This window comes from Natrix helvetica (assembly GCF_964273705.1).
Source record: "Natrix helvetica genome assembly, chromosome: 6".
Taxonomy (NCBI): Eukaryota; Metazoa; Chordata; class Lepidosauria; order Squamata; family Natricidae; genus Natrix; species Natrix helvetica.
Window position 1 is genome coordinate 20886553 of NC_138553.1, and position 21344 is coordinate 20907896.

The 21344-nt window shown below is 42.2% G+C and overlaps 2 protein-coding genes across 3 annotated transcripts; one reads left to right on the forward strand and one right to left on the reverse strand.

Annotated features, from left to right (window-relative positions):
• Positions 1 to 192: 192 nt before the first annotated feature.
• On the reverse strand, positions 193 to 4301 carry NDUFB2 (NADH:ubiquinone oxidoreductase subunit B2). Its single transcript, XM_081957058.1, has 3 exons — positions 4140 to 4301; positions 2692 to 2836; positions 193 to 768 (listed from the first exon to the last, which is right to left on the reverse strand). Exons 1-3 carry the CDS (start codon positions 4235 to 4237, stop codon positions 697 to 699), a joined length of 315 nt encoding a protein of 104 aa, XP_081813184.1. The 5' UTR covers positions 4238 to 4301; the 3' UTR covers positions 193 to 696.
• Positions 4302 to 4953: 652 nt separating this feature from the next.
• LOC309395062 (uncharacterized protein) lies at positions 4954 to 20059 on the forward strand. 2 transcript variants are annotated; one of them, XM_081958842.1, is made up of 12 exons: positions 4954 to 5130; positions 6331 to 6526; positions 7465 to 7824; positions 8883 to 8977; positions 9148 to 9319; positions 11935 to 12166; positions 13383 to 13936; positions 14131 to 14233; positions 15395 to 15591; positions 16313 to 16476; positions 17721 to 17970; positions 19482 to 20059. In XM_081958842.1, exons 1-12 carry the CDS (start codon positions 5033 to 5035, stop codon positions 19704 to 19706), a joined length of 2646 nt encoding a protein of 881 aa, XP_081814968.1. In that variant the 5' UTR covers positions 4954 to 5032; the 3' UTR covers positions 19707 to 20059. The 2 variants fall into 2 exon arrangements, with proteins under 2 accessions (XP_081814968.1, XP_081814969.1); XM_081958843.1 differs by having other exon boundaries at positions 4998 to 5174.
• The last annotated feature ends 1285 nt before the right edge of the window (positions 20060 to 21344 follow it).

The following is a 21344-nucleotide window of genomic DNA, read 5'->3' on the forward strand; positions in this document are numbered from 1 at the left end:
CTTTGCATGAAATCATTACATCATTAATATAATAAGGGTTATATTTGCGACTACATTATGGGAAATTCAGAGTATTAATTATATCAATGAAATAGAGCTGTTAAGCAGGAACTGAATGTATAACCAGAGAATTAGCTCTGAATGTGTTTTAAATGCAACACAGTAATATATTGGTAGAAACAGCGATTATAAAATAAAACACATCATCTGGTTTATAGTTTATTAGTTAAAATTCATACTTAATGTAAAGCAAAATATTTTCTGTAGTCTATAAACAATGAAGACAAATAATTGATGAATCTGTTTTAAGTAGATTTAAATAACTATTCAAACTACATTTGAACAAGACTGTCATAACGCAACTCCATCCTTTAGACCAAATTCTAAATGCTGATTCAAGTGGGTTTTTTTTAAAAGTCTGCTTACTGTTATTTATTTTTTAAATGTATTTTGATGTTCCACATCTGAATAATTGCTACTGTTATTAGGAAAACAAATTGGTTGAAACAAAATATAAGGTGAAATAGGATAGTGAAATATGCTCCTACAATTGGGAAATAAATAGCACTGCAGACATTTCTGATGTACTTCAATTTTAATGTGATATTCCTTATTTTGCAAGAGTAGATCTTAATTAATGCTTTCTTATTAAGCAAATTATCCTATTTTAAGAGCCACTTTGAAACCACATGTTTATTATTCATCATCTGGAGGAATTCCTAGCTCTTCATCTGTCCACAAAGAAGGATCTGGGAATGGAAAGTGACCCTGTTAGAGAAAAATAGGAAGTTTAACATTTTAGGTTACTTTTCAAAAAGAAAATTGTTTCACAGTCTTGAATCGGGAACTTCTGCAAGCAGACAAAATCAGATAATCCCCATTTTGGAGCATAGCTATAATCCAAAAATACTTCAGGGATACCTAAAAGCTTCTTGTACACAACTTTCTTTCCCTTCCAAATACAGCCTCGCAACCAGTTGAATTTTTTAGAACTCCTGTCAAAAGCATATTGCTCAGTATGACAGAATTGGTGTTTTGAGGAAAAAATCTTAAATCTGAGTAGAATTTTGAATTCCAATTTTAGGATGCATAAATAATCTTAAAAAATCATATTCAGCATTATTAGGAGAAGCATAACAATTCTCCAATTTGTTTCTTAGCAGTTCTCCCATTAAAATGTGATCTTGTTTAGTCAGCTTTGGCCTGAACAAGCTACATTACACAGTCTGTGGACTACAATTATTGGCTGAGTCTTTTTTCTATATACTCCAGGTCGCGTTTCTTATACTCTTATGTGTACTGCATTACATAAGTGATCATCATTTAATGGCCACTTGTTCAGTGACCATTCAAACTTAAGATAGCATTGAACATGTAATAGTTATGATTGGACCTGGTACAGTAGTCCTTGGCTTACAACAGTTCATTTATGACCAAAGTTACAACAATAGTCGGAAAAAGTGACTTATGATTGTTTTTCACACTTACATCCATTGTACCATCCCCATGGTCATGTGATCAAAATTTGGATGCTTGGCAACTGACTCATATTTATGACAGTTGAAGTCAATGGGGAAGCCAGATTCCCTTAACCATTTTACTAATATTTCAGTTAAAATAACCTTTCTCTGTTTCAGTTCTAGAATTTTTTGGCAGACGAATAACAAGTCCTCAAAAAAAAAAAAATCCTTGTTGAAGCTGATGAGATTGAAGAATGTAATCCTTAGATGGCCTAATTTGGGGTAAACTACACTAGAGAATTGTCTTTAATGCCATAAAAGTCCTCCTAAGATCCTAGCTCCGTGATGGCGAACCAATGGCATGCGTGCCACAGGTTCCATGTGGAGCCATTTGTCAGGGCATTGCCCTGTCAGCTGGCCAGCGCACATGCACGCACAGGCCAGCAGACTTCAGCCTTCGTTTGAGGCCATTTTTCACCCTCCGGATGCTTCCTTGAGCGCAAAAAACCAGCCCTACGGGCAAACCAGAATTTTGCTAACATACTTCCGGTTTGTCTGTAGGGCTGTTTTTTGTCCTTCAGGGGCCTTCAGGAGGTTTCCCTGAAGGTTCTGGAGGGCTAAAACCGGCCCTACAAGCAAACCGGAAGTATGTTCCCAAACCTCCGGTTTGAAGGCTCCGGAGGGCTAAAACCGGCCGTACAAGCAAACCGGAAGTCCATTCCCGAACTTCTGGTTTGCCCGTAGGGCCAGTTGTTTGTGCTCCCGGGGGCCAGGGGAAGCTGTTTTCACCCTCTCCAGGTTCCTATAAAGCCTCTGGAACCTGGGGAGGGTGAAAAAAGCATGTCAAAAACGGGGGGGAGTACTGGTTGTGTGTGCATGCACACTGGGGTCGTGCACATAGCATTATGGGTGTGGCACGCCTGCGCACAAATCCCCTGCGCTTCCCCTGCTTTTGGCACACGAGTCAAAAAAGGTTCGCTATCACTGTCCTAGCTTGATGCTCCAGATAAGGTTAAATAGACAACATGTTGCACTAAGTGAGCTCCTAGTCAGAGCAGCAGGATTCTGCAAAGCGCTTGAGAGATAGAACATGCTCCTGTGGTTCATATGTGTTAAAATAAAAATGTGACACAAGTAAAACAATGGCCTTTCACCCAGATATTATATTACAATATATCCTGTGTTAAGAAAGCTATTGCTTTACAGTTGTTTCCAATCTAACAGCTCTTACCAGCACTTCATCTGGGTCATGCCAGAAGCGCCACAAAATCCAGAACCACATGAGACCACTGGATACTTCACCGATGACTACTGCAAACCGTGGTGGTGGTGAAAATTGGCGATACTCAGTATTAACATGTGCACCTTCACTTGCCCTGCAAGACAAATATAAAGTAGTAAGCAGTCCTTTAAATCTCAAGTGCATATGTTTAGCAAAATAAGGTGCTGAATACATTATTCCACCTATTGGGAATTCCTGTGGTATTGCATAACACAACCGAAGAGAAGATAGTAGCATAAAGTAGCTTTCTGTAACAATTTTCCTGGAATTAACAATTTCAATACAATATGATCTGTATTTTGCCATTGAAAAACATATAGCCAAAATAGACTGCAGCATTTCTAAGATGCCTTAGAGCAGGGGTGTCAAACTCATGTCATCACAGCGGCAACACGTAACGTAGCAGGACTTTCCCCCACTTTCGTTAAACCGGGCATGGGCATGGCTAGTGCGTGACACATCTGGCCGGCAAGTTTGACAGCCCTGCTTTAGAGCATCGAATACATCATATATTAGCCGATTAATCTTTGCTACCACCTAACGATGGATTTGTATTTTTACTATGGTGGAACCTGGACGAAGGAGAAAAAGGAGAGATTTAAAGGGAAAAAAATACTTTACAAGTATTTACTTCTGAAAAATGCACCAAAATAAACTTCTGGAAAGTAGGAATGCCCATTCCTATTTCACTGAGGCAGTAAAAATTTCAGAACCTACTGAGCCTCACTTCCTTATGCAAACCAAGACCTAATTTGTGGCTACCCTGGGTGCATATAACTAGGTGTGATTGTTATTGTGTGATAGGCAGGTATCTTTCTCTCCAAAAGTTTGGCAAAGAAACAATCACCATATATCAGACATCCAAAATATCCATATATCAGACATCCAAAAGTATGCCTTTTAATAATAACTAATGTATTTGGGTGTGTGTCCTTCAAGTCCAATTTTTACCCCTCCTGATTGCCTGGACTAGTTTCTGAAGGGTTTTTTTGGCTAGGTTTTTCTGAAGTGGCTTGCCATTGTGAGCAAGAACGGTTGCAGGATTTGGGTTTGGCTAGATTAGAGAAAAGGGGAGACATAATAGCAGGTTTCCAATATTGAGGAGCTGCCAATAAAAATCACACTTGGCCAATAAAGAATTCTATTGATTCTTAGTAGTTAATTGTGACTTGCCTTAAGCTTATGGCTTGTGATGAACTGCACTGGCTGGGGAAGGTGCAAGCAGAGGCCCGGTTTTTCCCAGCAGCGGAAAGGGCAGCTCAGGCGCCCTGCATGGTATCAAGGGAGAACAGAGCCAGGCAGCTCCGCGTTGAAACCACCCATTGCCCCAAGCAATTCACCTTTTCCCTTCTCCCCACCTTGCCCCAACCCCAATCTGGCCAAGCTGCCCCACTCACCGCCGCACTCCGGGGCGCGGGCCTAGCTTGCCTCCGGGGCCTAGCAGTCGACTCAGCCACCTCAGCCCTCCCGTCGCTCGGCACAGAGGCCCGGCCATCCCGGAGGCCGCCGAGACCTCCTCCTGCCGCCAAGGTTACTTTACGGTAGACAGGTTGGCGGAAGTTCCCGGTAACCCTCGCTCCTGATTGGCTGGAAGGTCTGCCCGTCTTTAGCGCGCGCCGCCCCAATGGGAATCGTGGAACAGAGGAGGGGCGCGGGTTCTTTCGAGTCTGGTCCATGAGAAAGAGGCTATTGCCGCCGGGGGCCCCTCCGGAGGGACCAGGGGGATCAGAATACTAAGGGATGAAAAGTAAAGCAAAGTCTGTTGCAAGTTGGCCTTCCAGGGGTCTCCAATCTGGGCAACTTTAAGACTTGTGGACTTCAACTTCCAGAATTCCTCAGCCAGCAAAGCTGGCTGAGGAATTCTGGGAGTTGAAGTCCACAAGTCTTAAAATTGCCAACGTTGGCGACCCCTTGTCTACACCGAAGTCCAAGTCGTTTCATTGTAAATAATTTTTAAAAAGCCACCTCCTATCATTTTTAAAAAATAAAATAAAATTTAAAGCGCACGAAAAGGCTCTCCTCCACTGAAACGTTTGCAACTAAATTGCCAGCCTCGGGGTTCAAACCAGCAACCTAACTACCAGCCCCAGCTATTAATATCCAAAGACATTTTCAATACAATTTCAATATAAGCCCTGGAACTTCCTTCCAGGATCCCACCAACTAACCCCGTCCTATTCGGCTTCGCTTTTCTTGAGATCCATCGAGAGGCTGATTCTTGCAAGGCACGCAGAGGGTTCTCCTCCCCAATAGAGGCGCTAGAAATGGTTTAGTTAGTCCGCGGTGTCTGATGGTTGCTAGGCAGCGAGGTTGTGATTTAGATTCCGGTGAGTTGGGAGAGAGACAGGCGAAGCAAAGGGGTGACCGGGAACAGCAGCCTACAAGAAGGTGAGAAGCGACAAATGTGCATGTGCAAATATGATGGGTGAACGGTAAGCACAGTAAAACAAAATACCGCTTTGTTTCCTAGAAATAAAAAGATACAGATATATACTGTGGTGGGCTCCTAACCCGTTTACTACTGGTTCGCTGAGAGAGGGCGCTTTGCTCAAGCGCAAAAGTTTTGTTGTGCTGCACGAATGCACCTGACTTAAACCAATAGCATTCTGTTCTTGCTCCCTAACTTGAAAATAAATCAGTACATAAAATATTACTTATTAGAGTTTGCAGCGATCCAACCAGCACACAAGTAAATAATTCAGCAGGATTCATTTATAGAAAAAAAATTGTTTATATACCATAATAGAAATAATGATGCATGTATACAATACCATGCAGCTCTTGTGGTAGCAAGTACAAGGACCAGAAGCAGAAACCAGAACTCAGAATCACAGAAGCTATATTATTGCAAGGACAAACCAACTCTTATCTACAGACCAGTTAAGCTAAGCCACGCTCAGCCGTCTCCCAGGGCTCACAACAGATCTTGTGTCTTAGTCTCCAAACATTTCCCATTGGCTGACTTGTTATGGCTATTTCAGCTCATAATTTCTTATACGCTGACCTTACTGTCTTGTGGCAACGAATTTCAAGTTTATTTTATCATTCCATGATTCTATAATTTATATAGATTAATTCAAAAGAGACAATTATTTATCATTATTGGTATTACAAGTTACCTAACCTTTTTTGGTATTCGAACTGATTTACAGGAATTCTCTCTTTTTTGAAAGAAGAAAAAAAGCATGTGAATGCTATTTCAATTTATAGAGAAATTATTAGAGGAAAGAGGAAGACTTTATAATAATATAAATAGGCAGGAAATTTAGGAAAATTGAGAGTAATGGATTAGATTTAATCTTACATTGAGCAGAGAGAAATGAGTAGAATCTAAGTTACAGGAAATTTAGGAAAATTGAGAGTAATGGATTAGATTTAATCTTACATTGAGCAGAGAGAAATGAGTAGAATCTAAGTTACATTTATAATAAATTCCATGAATTTCATCAGATCTTGAGTAAGCCTGCATTCATCCCATTATTGGAAGCAAAAACATTGTGCAAATATTTGAAAAAAATGATGAAGTGTTTATATATGTACCAATTTGTCATTAATTTTTATTTTCTGTCATTAATGTTTGTGATCTAGGATGTCTCATCTCTGTCACACCACTGTACCATTAGTGACTGACATTCATGAACACAATGTGACTTTTGTCATATATACTTCAGAATGTAATCCTTCCAATCCATATATCATGAAAGAACTTCTTATAAGAACTCTATACTCACTGGGTGACAGACTAATGGATTCCATGTTCAATATCATCTGGTGTTCCAGCAAGGTAATGTAAAAGTTACGAAGTGGATCAAAAGAGCTATTTCACTCTCGAGCAGGGGTCCCCAAACCCTGGGCTGTGGACCACTATTGGGCCTTGAATCATTCACAACCGGGCAGCAGAACTGGGGAGAGAGTGCATGCGCTCACATCCCCACTTGCTCAAGCAGTGTGGGGAAAGCATGCTTGTGGCTGCTATCACTCATGCAGAACTATCCCCTCTCTCCTCCCCTCCCTGCCGGTCCACAAGGATGGAAAGGATGAGGAACTCTGCTATTCTTCAATGTATTTAAGAAGAACAGGTTGATAAGGTGGGCTGAAAATCTCAACCCTTTCCTAAGCCTACCAATACGCTGCGAATTCATTGGCGTCATCCATTATCCTCTCCCGCTTCATGAGGACCTAACTCTAAGTGGATTTACCCTCCAATGGGATTTTGTCAAGGATATAACAGGAACCGGTAGAAAAGGTATACTGAAAAACTGAGCGCCCTCCTAAAAATATGAATGTGCTATGAATTCATTTGCTACATAACCGTATAACAAGTTTATACTGCAATAGCAATAGCACTCAGACTTATATACTGCTTCACAGTGCTTTACAGCCCTCTCTAAGTGGTTTACAGAGTCAGACTATTGCCCCCAACAATACGAGTCCTCATTTCACTGACCTCAGAAGGATGGAAGCTGAGTCAACCTTGAGCCTGGTGAGATTTGAACTGCCAAATTGCAGGCAGCTGGCAGTTAGTAGAAGTAGCCTGCAGTACTGCATTCTAACCACTGCACCACCGCGCTTCTTGTTAGGGCAGAGAAGGCGGGGAGGCTCGCTTAAAAATATTTTCAAAATATAGCAACATTTATTCAAGGGAGTAATGTTTGAAAGATGCAACTTGGTAATAGCATTTCTGTTTTGATCCATTGAAGTGGCAACCGATTTCTTCTCCAGGTATTAAAGTGGCAGAATGAATTGGTAGAATGTTCCCTCACCAACATCATGGATGCAGCTTCTTGGATCAGAACTCTGCAGATGAATAGCAAGGGGAAAGCCAGTGCTTGGAATGCCATTGAAGAAGCAGTAGAAGATCCCAGCTGCCAAGCCATATGTCTGTTCACCAGCGGATTGCCCGAAAGCTCTGCGGAAGAAATTTGTAGCCGCCTTAAAGAGACAAAGCAATCATGTCCGGTGCATATTGTGCAATTGATAGAAAATGGAGACAACAATAAAATTAGTTGTCAAAAACTATTGGACAAAGTAGCCAAGATGTCTGGTGGTACTTTCCAAGCAATTGATGGAGCTTCCTCTGAGGTAAAATGATAAATGTGGTCATTCTGAATCTGACCACTTGATTTGGGGGAACTGTGGTAACGATTGTGACTTTTTGGTTAGCCAAAGAAAAGTAGTCTGACTTGTTAAACTACATTCATTAGATAACATGAAAATACTTCTACAAAGGCTCGTTTTTTTCCTTTCCTTGATTTATTTTGATGCTTCTCTGAGGCATCCCTCTCACAGGAGGTATAAAGGACAAAAATAATCACCACAGTAGAAAATAAAATCATAATTAATGAAAAATGGTAAAAGCTATACAATCCATATTTAATATACAACAGAAATATAAAGCTAGTGTGTGTATATTAAAAGGTGGAAGGAAAAGAAGAGGAAAAATGGTAATACTATAGAAAGCTCTGGTTGAAGAAGTAAGTCTTTAGTAGGCACCTATGAATCATGAAAGAAAATTCTTCATAAGCATCAGGCAGTTAAAGGAGAGCATTCAGACACATTGCAAAGAAAAATTGTCTTGCCATTCATACTACGACACTTTGCAGGGGTGGGCTTCAAAAATTTCAGCAACGGGTTCTCTGCCTGGTTGCTAGGTGGGCGTAGCCATAGTGGGCATGGCCTAGTTAGCCTCATGCACCATGGCAGGAGGGGCCGTTTTCGCCTTCCCCAGCCTCCGGAGGCTTTCCTCAAGCTTCCGGAAGGGCGAAAACTGCCTCCCCTGGGCTCCGGAGGCCAGAAACGGGCCCATTTCCAGAACTTTCAGGAGGTCCATTTTTCCCCCTCCCCGGGCCTCCATGCAGGCCACATGGGGACTCCTGGCAGGGGAGGGGAGGGGTGGATGGGGCCAGCCAGGGATGGGATTTGGAGGTTCTCCGAATCATCCATAGCGTTAGCTACGGGTTCTCCCAAACCCGGGCGAACCCATAGCAGCCCATTCCTAACCCTCCGATATTCTTAGTCATGGAGAAATGAACACATGAAATCAAATTGTTGGAAAGGACCCAAATACTGTGTAGTTTTACCAGTCTAAATTCCCAGAAGAATGCAGAGTTATTGCTCTCTAATTTCTTCCATCCTTTTAGGATAAGACTGGCTGTAATTTAGGTTTTCATCATCCTGGTAGCATCGGCAATCATCTCAGCGTCCCTCCGCTGGTGGCAGATTGTTGCACAAAACTGTAAGTTTAGGCACCAGTGGATTTTAATGTTGTTATTAATCATTTTACCAATGTTAGAATGGAGCTGTAAGTGCCAATAGGGTTGATACTTATTATTAATCCATTTGTTTCAGTAATCCCAATTCTCTGGTGAGCGATCTTGCACTTCCTAATGCTTTCCTTTGTCACAGGATTCCTTTGGGTGCATGGGGTCCAGATACTTGTAACACATGTCTAAGAAGTCCCATACAAGAGAATTTCGGGGACTGTTCCACAAACAGCCACCATTTGCTGAGGGGGATACGAGTTCTTGCCAGAAAACAGACAGATGGCTATTATTATCTCAGTCATATTGTCCAAAAGGTAAACTGGTTTCCCTGAATTAGTATTTTTCATTCATCATCTCAATACATAATTGGTTTTCTGTTGATGACTTATACATGCTGCTCCATTGACCTCTTCCCAACTTGATGATTCATTTGATATGTCTTATAATAAGAGTACCATTTTATAAGGCGGTGATGGCTAACCTTTTTGTCATCGTTTGCCAAAAGCAGGGGGGAATGCAGGGGGGTCGTGCATGTGCCCACACCCATAATGCTATGCGTCCTCCCCAGGTGCATGCGTGCACGCCCCCCATGCGCTCCCCTCGCCTTTGGCACACGATGGCACGGTGGACCCGTTTTTCGCCCTCCCCAGGCTCCAGACCCTTTCTAAGAGCCTGGGGAGAGTGAAAACAGCTTTCCCCATCCCCCAGAGGCCCTCCAGAGGACGAAAATGGCCCGTTTACCAACTTCTGGTCAGACCAGAAGGTTCGTTTTTCACTCTCCCCAGGTTCCGGAGCCTTTCTAGGAGCCCGGGGAAGGTAAAAACGATGTTCCCCACCCCCACCCCCAGAGGCCCTCCGGAGGCGGAAAATGGCCCATTTGCCAACTTCCGGTCGGACCAGGAGGTTTGTTTTTCACTCTCCCCAGGCTCCGGACCCTGTCTAGGAGTCCGGGGAACGTAAAAGCTACCTTCCCCACCCCTAGAGGCCCTCCGGAGGCCGAAAATGGCCCATTTGCCAACTTCCGGTCGGACCAGAAGGTTCGTTTTTCGCTCTCCGTGGCTCCAGAGCCTTTTTAAGAGCCCGGGGAAGGTGAAACTGGCCTTCTCCCCCCCCGGAGGCCCTCCGGAGGCCAAAAACAGCCTGTTTCTCAACTTCAGGTGAGCCCAGAAGGCCCGAAAATCAGCTGGTAAATCAGCTGCCCATCGATATGGCTCCACATGCCATAGGTTCATGGTTATAACCAGGGTGGTATAATTTTACAAGGTGCTGGGTTAACCATTATTTTACAACCCAACTTTTTTCATAGGGCTGCTACTGTGGAAATCAAATTGGAAATGGGAGCTCCTGGGATAGCAACCTAATGAATAAAATACAAATACATATCATGAAAGCTTTGGGGGATTGTGCTTGTATTAAAGGCTAGGCTGGAAAAAGCTGCTGCTACTATTGAGGAAGGTGAAACAGGAAAGTTGCATGTTTTCTTTTCCTTGTGAAGAGGGATCCCAGGGATCTCATACTCCATAGGCAGGATCCGCAGGAAAAAAAGCAGCAGAAGTGGGAGTGTTTTACAGGAGCGATTTGTGACTTGCCTTAAGTCTGTAAAGATTCTCAGTCGTCGTTGTCCCAAAGGTGCTTTTTCAGGAGACAACTGGACTTTCTTGTTGGAGGGGTGTGTCCGTGTGTTGAAGATGTTTCGCTTCTCATCCAAGAAGCTGCTTCAGCTGTGAGAAGATAGTGGGGGATGGAAGGATTTTTTTCCTTGCATTCAGCAGTTGGTCATTTGCATCCTTTCAGAGGGTCCTTGAAGCACTTGGAGGCTTATCTGTGTCCTCAGGGTCACCTGAGAAGTGCTCCTGGTTCCTGCAGTCTGCAATTTTTCCCCCTTCTGGAAATCCATTCCTACTCCCACACCATTAGTGTTCATCCCAAATTGTATAGCTAAAAGTCTGTAGAGATTCTCAGTCATCCAGACCATGGTTGCCCAAAAGTTACTTTTTTCAGGAGGCAACTGCATTTCATTGTTTTTTCTTTGAAGACATTTCTCTTCTCATCCAAGAAGCTTCTTCAGCTCTGACAGGATAGTGGGGAATGGAAGGGTTTATACTCCTTGCAGACAGCTGGTCATTTGCTTCCTTTTAGAGGGTCGTGGAAGCACTTGGAGGTTTAGCTATATCCTCAGGGTTACCTGAATAGAGAGGACACAAATAACCCTCCAAGTTTTTAAACAACAATGAAAAAAAGCTACAGGATAAAGTTATTTGCCAAGACTCTAGTGAAATGTCACCTCCTTTTTTTACATTTATTTAGTTTGATGGTTCTGTTGTGCTGTGTAAACCCCTTTAATAATAATATACTGTAAAGAGCAAGGCATAAACTTAGTGTGTGCTTTGCTTTAAAATTGAAATATCATGAATATTTCTATTTGATATATTGGAGCCTTGTGCTTCAAAATGAATATGGTCAATATAGGATGACTCTATACAGGTGTCATCAAGAAACCATTTCTTGTATACAAGAAACCACTTAACTCCATTTTGCAGAATTAAGAGTACTTTTACTGGTTATGGTAAAATAGGCTCATTGGGTGCCAAAAACTGGGGGAGTGCAGGGGGGGCGTGCATGTGGGGCGGGCGCATAGAATCATGGGTGAGGGCACACATGCGCACAACTCCCCGCACTCCCCCCTGCTTTTGGCACACAATGGCAAAAAGGTTACCCATCACTGTTCTGCTCTGTTCTATTCTATTCCATGTGCCTCAGCATATAGTCATGCTGCCCACATGACCTCGGAAGTGTCTTTGGACAAGGCTCACTCCCTTGGCTCATAAAAAAAATGAGCATTGCCCCTTATGGTTGGACATCACTGGACCGGGAAAATCTTTACCTTTACACAGGTTTACAGGGTGAGATTTCTGGCTTCATTTCATAGGATTCCAACGAACATGTTCTAGTTGAGTTTGAAAGATGCCAGCAATCACGGAAAGGTAAGGCCCCGTTTCGAAGGCAAGAAACGCCTCTCTATGACATCATCCACTATGAAGATGCCAGGTGGCAGCCATTATCTGCAGGAGATGGGATCCTTGCTCCATGGGAGAAGAATGGCAAACGATACGGCCCAGGCATCGTTCTCCAAGTAGCAGAAACCAGGTCAGATTATTCAGGTATGGCTTAATTTTGTCTCCTTTCCATTAAATATCTATTGCTTTTTTTTTTTTTACAATCCATGCTCAGAAGGCGAAAGGGGAGGGGCATGCTTGGAAAAAGAAAGTAGAGGAAGGAGGGGAAAGGGGGCTGCAACTGCTACTTTCTTTCCTGTTACTCTTCCTCACAGGCATCCAAAATGCATTAGGTTTATAAGGGCATTCAGAAAAGGACACTGGTGTTTCTTTGCAGATGTTACTTGGATTTTAGAATACCCAACTGTAGAATAGCTGACTATGATGATGATGATGAATAGAATAGAATAGAATAGAATAGAATAGAATAGAATAGAATAGAATAGATTTCTTTATTGGCCAAGTGTGATTGGACACACAAGGAATTTGCCTTTGGTGCCTATGCTCTCAGTGTACATAAAAGATACATTTGTCACGAATCATAAGGTACAACACTTAATGATAGTCATAGGGTACAAATAAGCAATCAAATCATATTAGGGAACAATCAATATAAATTGTAAGGATACAACCAACAAAGTTACAGTCATACAGTCATAAGTGGGAGGAGATGGGTGATAGGAACGATGAGAAGATTAATAGTAATAGTAATGCAGACATAATAAATAGTTTAACAGTGTTGAGGGAATTATTTGTTTAGCAGAGTGATGGTGTTCGGGGGAAAACTGTCCTTGTGTCCAGTTGTCTTGGTGTGCAGTGCCTTATAGCGTCATTTTGAGGGTAGGAGTTGAAACAATTTATGTCCAGGATATGAGGGGTCTGTAAATATTTTCACGACCCTCTTTCTGACTCATGCAGTGTACAGGTCCTCAGTGGAAGGCAGGTGGGTAGTAACTTTTTTTCCTGCAGTTCTAATTATCCTCTAAAGTCTGTGTCTGTCTTGGTGGGTTGCAGAACCAAACCAAACCAAACTGAATAATATAATGTAATGATGAAGAAAATATATCCTTGGGTAGGAAATACCACTGTTAACAACAATTACGCTCTAAAAATAGTGTCAGATGGTTACAATACAATACAACACGGTTGTCTACTCCTGATTGCCTATCCCTGTTCCACAGGGAAACCTGTCAACTGAAAGGAGGATCCCCAGAGGAGCAATATATACGGATAGGGGCAGCTGGAGCCCAACCCTAAGTTACTAATGAGACAGATGTTGTTTCCTTCTAAAATACGCCTCCCTCTGTGTTTCCCTTGACAGCTTTCCAAAATAGCAAAGTGCTGATTAACTTCTGGAATGGCCGGACCAAGACAATATCAGCAGATGTTGCTGTGAAGATCCCTCTTCCGTTGTATGAGCGCATTGTTCTTGAGCTTCAGATGCCATTGACAGCCAGGCAGCTGTTGGTGGAGCAGAATCCAAATTATCCTTCTCTTGTGTCACCTGGATACCGTGCTTCTCCTTGTAGGCATCACCATTTACCTTGGGTGCCTTGGCTTCAGACTCAAAGCATCCATTGTATTGGAGTCTGTGGGAGCAACTCCCATTTCCCTCCTTGGTCTTTCTGCTGCCCACTACAGCATCCTAGTACATCTCCAATGAGTTCAACATGGGCAGAGGATACTTTGGTACCAAGAGTCAGCTCATCAAAAGAAGAAGCGAGCAAGAAGTTAGAAGACCAACTTTCGAAAGGCAGACCTCCCACTTTGGAAAATGATAAGGATGCCAAAGGAGATAGAAGCAAGCGAAAGAAGGAAACAAATTTAGCAGATGCAAAATCTTGGGAAGAAATCAAACTTGCAGAACCCAGCGAGGTACAAGATTATGTTGATTAGCTTATAGCTCACATCTCTGGCAAGAAGTCTCCCCGCTTCCCCATTCTCCAAAGCAATTATAAACAATTGCCAGTTATTGTTAAAAAAAATGTCCTAAGCTGAACGTCATAGGATTGTTAAGTATTTCCACCCTTTGTTATATTCAGTGGTACTTTTTTCTTGATTTTTGATAGGACCAGAAAGCGATGGATTCAGAAGATACAAGAAACAATACTGGTACCATGGTTGATATAGCGACCAATACAGGCAAATGGACGACTCAACAAACCCAGAAATGTGTGCAACTATATTAAAAGAGATGTGGGGAGTTTGGGTGATTTACTGATAGACATTGAAACTAACGTATCCACATATTTTACTCTAATCTTTTGGGCACATTCAGCTTTTTTTTCTGCTAATAATAAAGAGGAGATCAGGAGATCTGGTGATCTCACGGATCAGCAGAAGGGCCTCTATTGCCCTCTCACAGGGGAACAATATTTCTGTGTATCTAGTACAGGGGTGTCCAAACTTGGGAACTTTAAGACTTGTGGACTTCAACTCCCAGAATTCTGGGAGTTGAAGTCCACAAGTCTTAAAGTTCCCAAGTTTGGACACCCCTGATCTAGTCTGAGTGAGGCTCCAGGGATGCTAACCTGAGCATCCCTCTTTTCTTTAGATTTACAATATTGCGGTGGCTACATTGCATATTTTGTTGTTATGATATAGATCGGAGGTGGTGGTGGTATTCACTTACTTTCCCTACTGGTGTGCAAATGTGAGCGTGTGTGCTTCGCTCGCTCACACCTCGTCCACGCATGCACTCGGCCTTCCACACATGCGCTTTGGCTTGAAAACATGCCTAAATAGGATGGCATAGAGCCGGGGCAGATGGCCGGGCCCACCTGCGATTTCCACTACCAATTCGGGTGAACCGGTCCGAACCGGCTGAATACTACCTCTGATGCAGATGTGATTCTTTGTACTCATTTTCTTTTCTGATGAATTATAAGATATTATTATCCCTGAGAAAAAGGTTACTGTTGAATCAGTCCTTAATCTCAATGTTTTTAACAGACATCAAGGGAGGGAAGTTGCATTAAAACACAATACGTTCAAGAATAACCAATGCCCTAGAAACATTCTGATTTTTTAAAAAGGGGAAAACTACACTAAAGGGATTACTGTAAGCAAGAGTGGGAGACACACAACCTTCAATTATCAACTAAATCCTGAGATAGCGAAATCAAAGAGGAGGAATACTGGTGGTTGTACCAAAGTAATATCTGAGGATTTTTCATCTCTTCAGAGACATCAACAGCATAAAAGGAACGTACCTTAGGCCAAGTAGACATCTACAGCTCCATGATGTTTCCCCTTTTCAGATTAACGTCTTCATCATATCTACACCATTATTGTTATTTACCTGTGCAATGAATAATTATTTTCTTTTGACAGCTTTTTTACCGCCCAACTTAAGTGGATCTTCAACCCAGCTTTCCCAAAGAAATACTTCTCAGAAAACTTACTTGGCTAACAATTCCAAACTTCAGGCAAAGCTTGACTGGGTGGACAGGTCACTGAAAAAAGATTGTGTAGCTATTGAATCTGTTTTACACATGAGAAGGAGCTACAGTGCACCACCATCTGCACAGGTGAGAATACTCCTCTCGTCTATATGTCTGGACAGGTGAGACTCCTCCTCCTCTCGTCTATATAATACTACCTGGATACCTGTGCTTCGCGACGAAACTATGTGATCGGGCTATGCAGGAGAAATTCGGTTCACAATCCATTGTCTTAGCGGTGGTCGGTGACTGAAACACATAAGCCTTGAGTCCAGAAGCAGTTCCATACATGGAAGGCGTAGACATTTTGGTGAGGTACATTTTGTTTAGTACTGCAAGGAGCCCCAGACCACTCCTGAGTGAAGGAGTGGAACATCTGTCAATTTGAACTGAGGTAATGGAATGTGAGGCAACTGGCAGTTGGAACAGAGTTCATTTCAGGTGGGGAGGGGGAGTCAAACTCCTTAGCATCAGCATGTTAATTACTGTACAAGAAATACTAATGATCTGATGGTCATTTTAAAAAGTCCTTTCATAGCAAGCACCTAGAAGCCAAGAGGAACATACGTGCCAAATTTCAAAATTGTAGGCTTTACGGTTCTGGAGATTTTGTGATGAGTGAGTGGTATTTGGCTTTTATATATATAGAAGATTGCAGGGAAGGGCAACTTTTGAAGATTGCATACAGTTCATTCATGAAATACTAGGTCTAAAGTGTCTGAGGGACACCTCAGCTTTGCTTTGAGGTGAAGACCAACAGAAAGACTTGGAAAAAACTTACCCTGCTATAAAGCGGTCTTTTTTTCAGAAATTACTGGAGAAGGAAGCCTCTAGGGATGGTCCCAGAGAAGTGGATGCCAACCCAGCTAAGATAGACTTCAAACGGCAGAAGTGGGAGCAGAGACAGCTTAGGAAAGAGCAGCAGCAACAAGAAATCCATCTCAAAAGAGAGATGCAGCTTGAAAACAAGAGGTAATGGAGCGGTGCAGTCCCAAATTGGGTAGAAGAGAATAATCTGAAGTCAGATAGATATTCTTTGATTTTGTTTTCAGTTCCTGTGACTTATGGGGTATAATATTCTTTACAAATAGAATGTTTTTGCTTCAGCCACAGCATGGGAGGTTAAGTTCTACCTATGTCAAAAACCTGAGATCTCTTGGTTCTCGTTGTAAAAATTGAAATAGTATTTATCAAACATCATTCATCTGTTGGTAAACATATATGAAAATGGAACAGAATTGTTAAAATAAATAGTAAAAAATCCTTTTTTTCAATGGCTGTGGATGAACAAGGTTATTATGTTTCTGATGGTGTTAGATTTCATCTGTTCCTATTTAGTATTTTCCTATTATATGTATTAGGGACGCAGTGGCTCAGTGGCTAAGATGCTGAGCTTGTCGATCAGAAGGTTGGCAGTTCAGTGGTTCGAATCCCTAGCACCGCATAACAGAGTGAGCTCCCATTACTTGTCCCAGCTTCTGCCAACTTAGCAGTTCGAAAGCATGTAAAAATGCAAGTAGAAAAATAGGAACCACCTTTGGTGGGTAGGTAACAGTGTTCCATGCGCCTTCGGTGTTTAGTCATGCCGGCCACATGACCTCAGAGATGTCTCCAGACAGCACTGGCTCTTGGGCTTAGAAACGGAGATGAGCACCACCCCCTAGAGTCAGGAACGACTAGCACATACTATATGTGAAGGGAACCTTTACCTTTACCTATTGTAGGTATGCTTTCCTGGGGTTGCCTGAAATATGATCATGAGAAAAATTAAACATAATGATGTTCTCTGAAATGATCTCATGTGAGCCTAACTCTACAAAGGCTTGTAAACTTAAACTTTTAAGTTTACAAGTTCCCTGTAAACTGAATTCAAGAGTGAAGTTTCATAGCTCATTGTTTTATATAGCATGCTAGCATATGTTTATAAAGAAACAGGATCTATTTTTATTTAAACTACTACCCTGTTTCCCTGAAAATAAGACCTCCCTGGATAATAAGCCCAATCTGGCTTTTGAACACATGCGCTAAAATAAACCCTCCCCCGAAAATAAGCCCTCCCTGAAAATATTGCAACACAGCAACAGCCATGAGGTGTTATTATCTCAAAAATAATAAGACCTCCCTGAAAATAAGGACAAGCGCTTATTTCAGGAGTCAAAAGAAAATAAGGCCCTGTTTTATTTTTGGGGAAACACGGTAGCTCCTTTCTTTAACAGGCAGCAATCCCTCCAGCGGACATTGCAAGGCTCACAAAGGCTTCAGGAGCAAAGTGACAGAGCGGAGAGGCATCTGGAGCAGCTCCGAGGGGCAAAGACAGAGAGAAGACGGCAGGAGTCCCATCTGCGGGAAGAAGGAGGAAAGAAAGAGAACCAAAGGAGGGAATTCTTAAAGGCACAGCACAAGCAGAGGGAGAAGCAGCTGGCAAAACATAATCAAATGATTGATGGTCAGGAAAAAGAGAGGCTGGTGAGAGCACACGCCTGTTTCCTCTTTTCCCAATTTCTGAAAATATTCTTCTGGGAGGGAGGGAGGGAGGGAGGGAAATAAATTAGAGGAGATCAGGCATTAGCAGGAACAGTTGCCACCTCCGCCAAAAGCTAATGTAACTCTCTGCTCAGATGAATGTTGTCATGTAAACATATGGAAAATCAGATTCATTTTATATAGATTAATCTGAGGGTTCAGAAGTTGAAAATGGGATGGATTTGAAATGTAGGAAAGAAATAAAATGACGTGAATATTTCAAGAAGCAAGTGGATTTCTTCAGTTCTAATCAGAAATTTTGTTCAGAACCCTATGCTCGGAGATGTTGTGGGTTCATTATTCAGAACTAAGCAAATTTTGTTTGCGTGGTGTGGGTGTGTACCCACAGATGCATATATATACAACTACAAATATGTATATAAATATCTGTAAACTCTCATTCTCATGACCTTTAACTGGGTAAAATGGTGCCTCACAGGGCAACAATCTTTGAAGCAAGCTACCTAAATTAACCTATAGACTCATATAAATAAAGCATCCAAAATCCAGGGTCCATGACTCCCAAGGGATTGAAATTTGAGGAAGTTGTGGCTATTTCAATGCTACAGGCTGCTGCTGGAGTCACGTGATCTTTATTTTCAAAGTTCTGTGACAGTTTCCCAGCCAGTCTCATAATCCCTGCTGGGGATAAACGACTTCCATGCTCACTAGGAAAGGGAAAAGAAGGGAGAAAGGAGGAACAGCAAGGTAAGCGTAATCAAAATCCAGCTTCATTACTTCTCCAAAGCCTACCTTAGTACTGAAATTTGCTACTCTATATGTTTTAGCATCATTTGAATTAGTTGGAATTTGAAACAGCTTGGCCTATTTGGGAGGTGTTGTCTTCTTCATGAGTTAAGCTTCCATGCTGTTTTTTTTTAATTTATTTTTCTTTTAGTAATTTTGTTTAGCTTTTTATCTTGCATTTTTTCATATACAAATCAATGTGGCAAGCGTACCAATACTCCTTCCTCTTTTCCACAATAACAGTAGGGATTATCTGAGATTAGTTGAACTGAGAGAGAGAGACTGGCCAATGTCACCCAATCAGGTTTCATGCCTAAAATAGGACTAGAATTCACAGTCTCCTGGTTTCTAGACCAGCACCTTAATCATACCATACTGCAGTGGTTCTCAACCTTTCCAATGCCGCAACCCTTTAATACAGTTCCTCATGTTGTGGTGACCCCCCAACCATAAAATTGGTGTCTCGGTTCCTAAGACCATCGAAAATATGTGTTTTCCAATGGGTCTCAGGCGACCCCTGTGAAAGGGTCGTTCAACCCCCAAAGGGGTCCTGACCCACAGGTTGAGAACCACTGCCATACTGGCTCTCATGGAATTGCATGATTCTGTTAACGAGTTTGAGGCAATGTTTTTGAGAAGAAGATGTGATAGAAGAGCTGTAAGTATGCCGAATAATCAAGTAATCAATCTTATGTTCTTTTCTGTAGGCACTTCTCAGGAACAGAAAAGAAGTCATGCAAAAGAAGGCAGAAATTGCCCTGAAGGAACAGGATGCAGAAAATAAGAAGAAGGAAGCTGTCAAATGCCATTTGTCCCACAAGCGAGCGCAGGTTTTACAGAATAAAGAAAAGGAGATGCAGATGCAGAAAGGACTCTTGCAGTATCTCAGGGAACAGGACCTCTTATTGCTCCATGCGTCTATGCTACCATAGAATAAACCAATTTCTGCAACCAAGGTACTAAAAAGTGTTCACAGACAATACATTGGGAAATGGTTCCTCTGCCTCTGAAGCGGAGCACTTACTGTACTTGAGAACTGGAGCTGATGTAGCAAATGATCATTGCTTATCAGCCCTAATTTCATTTTCTGTTTCATCTTAGTTATCTTCAAGCCATTTCCCCCCCCCTGATTTTCATATTTCATTTCAATTTTGCTTCAGCTTATTTCTTGAGAAACTGCAAAACTTCCTGGCCTTTCCAATATTACCTGAAGCACCTTTTGAAATACAAATTTAGGAAGTTGTCAAGCCCCGACCAGCTTGCCATACCTGGGCGGGGGGGGGGGGAGGGAGGCAGGGCAGAATGCAAAACAGCTGCGGGAACGGCATGGATCCGGCAGAGGGCGTCCCAGTTGCTCCCATGCCATGGCTGACAGCCTGCTCGTCCTCACCTGCCTGGACTTCAGCTGACTGGCGCCAATTATGCAGCGGCCAGAACAGCTGATCAGCGCTGCTCACAGCAAGGGAGATCACTGGAGGCGGGACTGGAGAATGCTGGATGCTAGTTATGGTGTGGGGCTAGGTCCTGGCGTGACTATGGCACTGACTATTTACAGTGCTGGTAGGTGGTAGTTCCCAGCACTGACTTTGAAACTGCTAGAACTAATCCATGCCGGACTTCGGCCTCATTAAACCTGCAGCAAGTAACCTTGTTTCCAAGTTTTCTTGGCTGGGATACAGACGTTTGAGATGGGATAGCACCATCCTCTTGAAATTTAGTCTTGTCCACAGACGTATCCCAATATAAAAATAAATCCTTCAGATTTATTTGCTGTCAATATAGTTCAGCTGTTTTCCCCTTTTCAAAATTCTTTGGGAAGACTGAATGATCATATATGCATGTGCAGGTAGAATGTTTTAAAATTTTTCTTTTCCATTCTCACACTACATGAAAGTTATTTTTCCCCTTCAGATTATCCTTTTAATCATCAAGATATTTTAAAACAACTTGCCTGGAATAAAACTGGGCGATTAAAAATGATATTCCCTTCCAATCACTGTGCATTAAGCAGCTGTAAGCCTATTCCACCTTCTCTGAGCCAAACAGCAGATAAAAGAAAAGGATAACCTTAAAATGTACTAAAATTAACAGGGTATGCCAGGCCATATGCTTGCTGTTAACCTGCAGTTTTTAATGGTTTGGGATTAGAAGCACCTAATGGATTAATTTAATCACCTGTCAAGTCTAATGCTCCTGCATTTTGGAGATTACTCAAACTGTTATTGGCAACAAAGCTTTACGCTGCCTTCTGAGTTGGAATTCTCTTCCTTGTTACAGATCTCTAATGGTGCTCATCTTTTTCTCTATTTTGTCAGCTAAAAGTAAAATCATCTCCACTGCAACGTCAGGGGTGAGCATGCTATACTTGTGAGCAGGATCACCAAGCACACAGAATTCTACACAAATAGGATTGACTGTGAGCAAAAAGACAGCCCTATTATATTCCTAATTCTAAAGGCCAGTGCTTCTCAGTCTCAGTAACTTTACAGAATTCCCCAGCCAGCATTGAGAGTTTCCTAGCAGTTAGGTGAAGTTGTGCTATTGTCTATTTTAAGGGTAATATTGGTTTG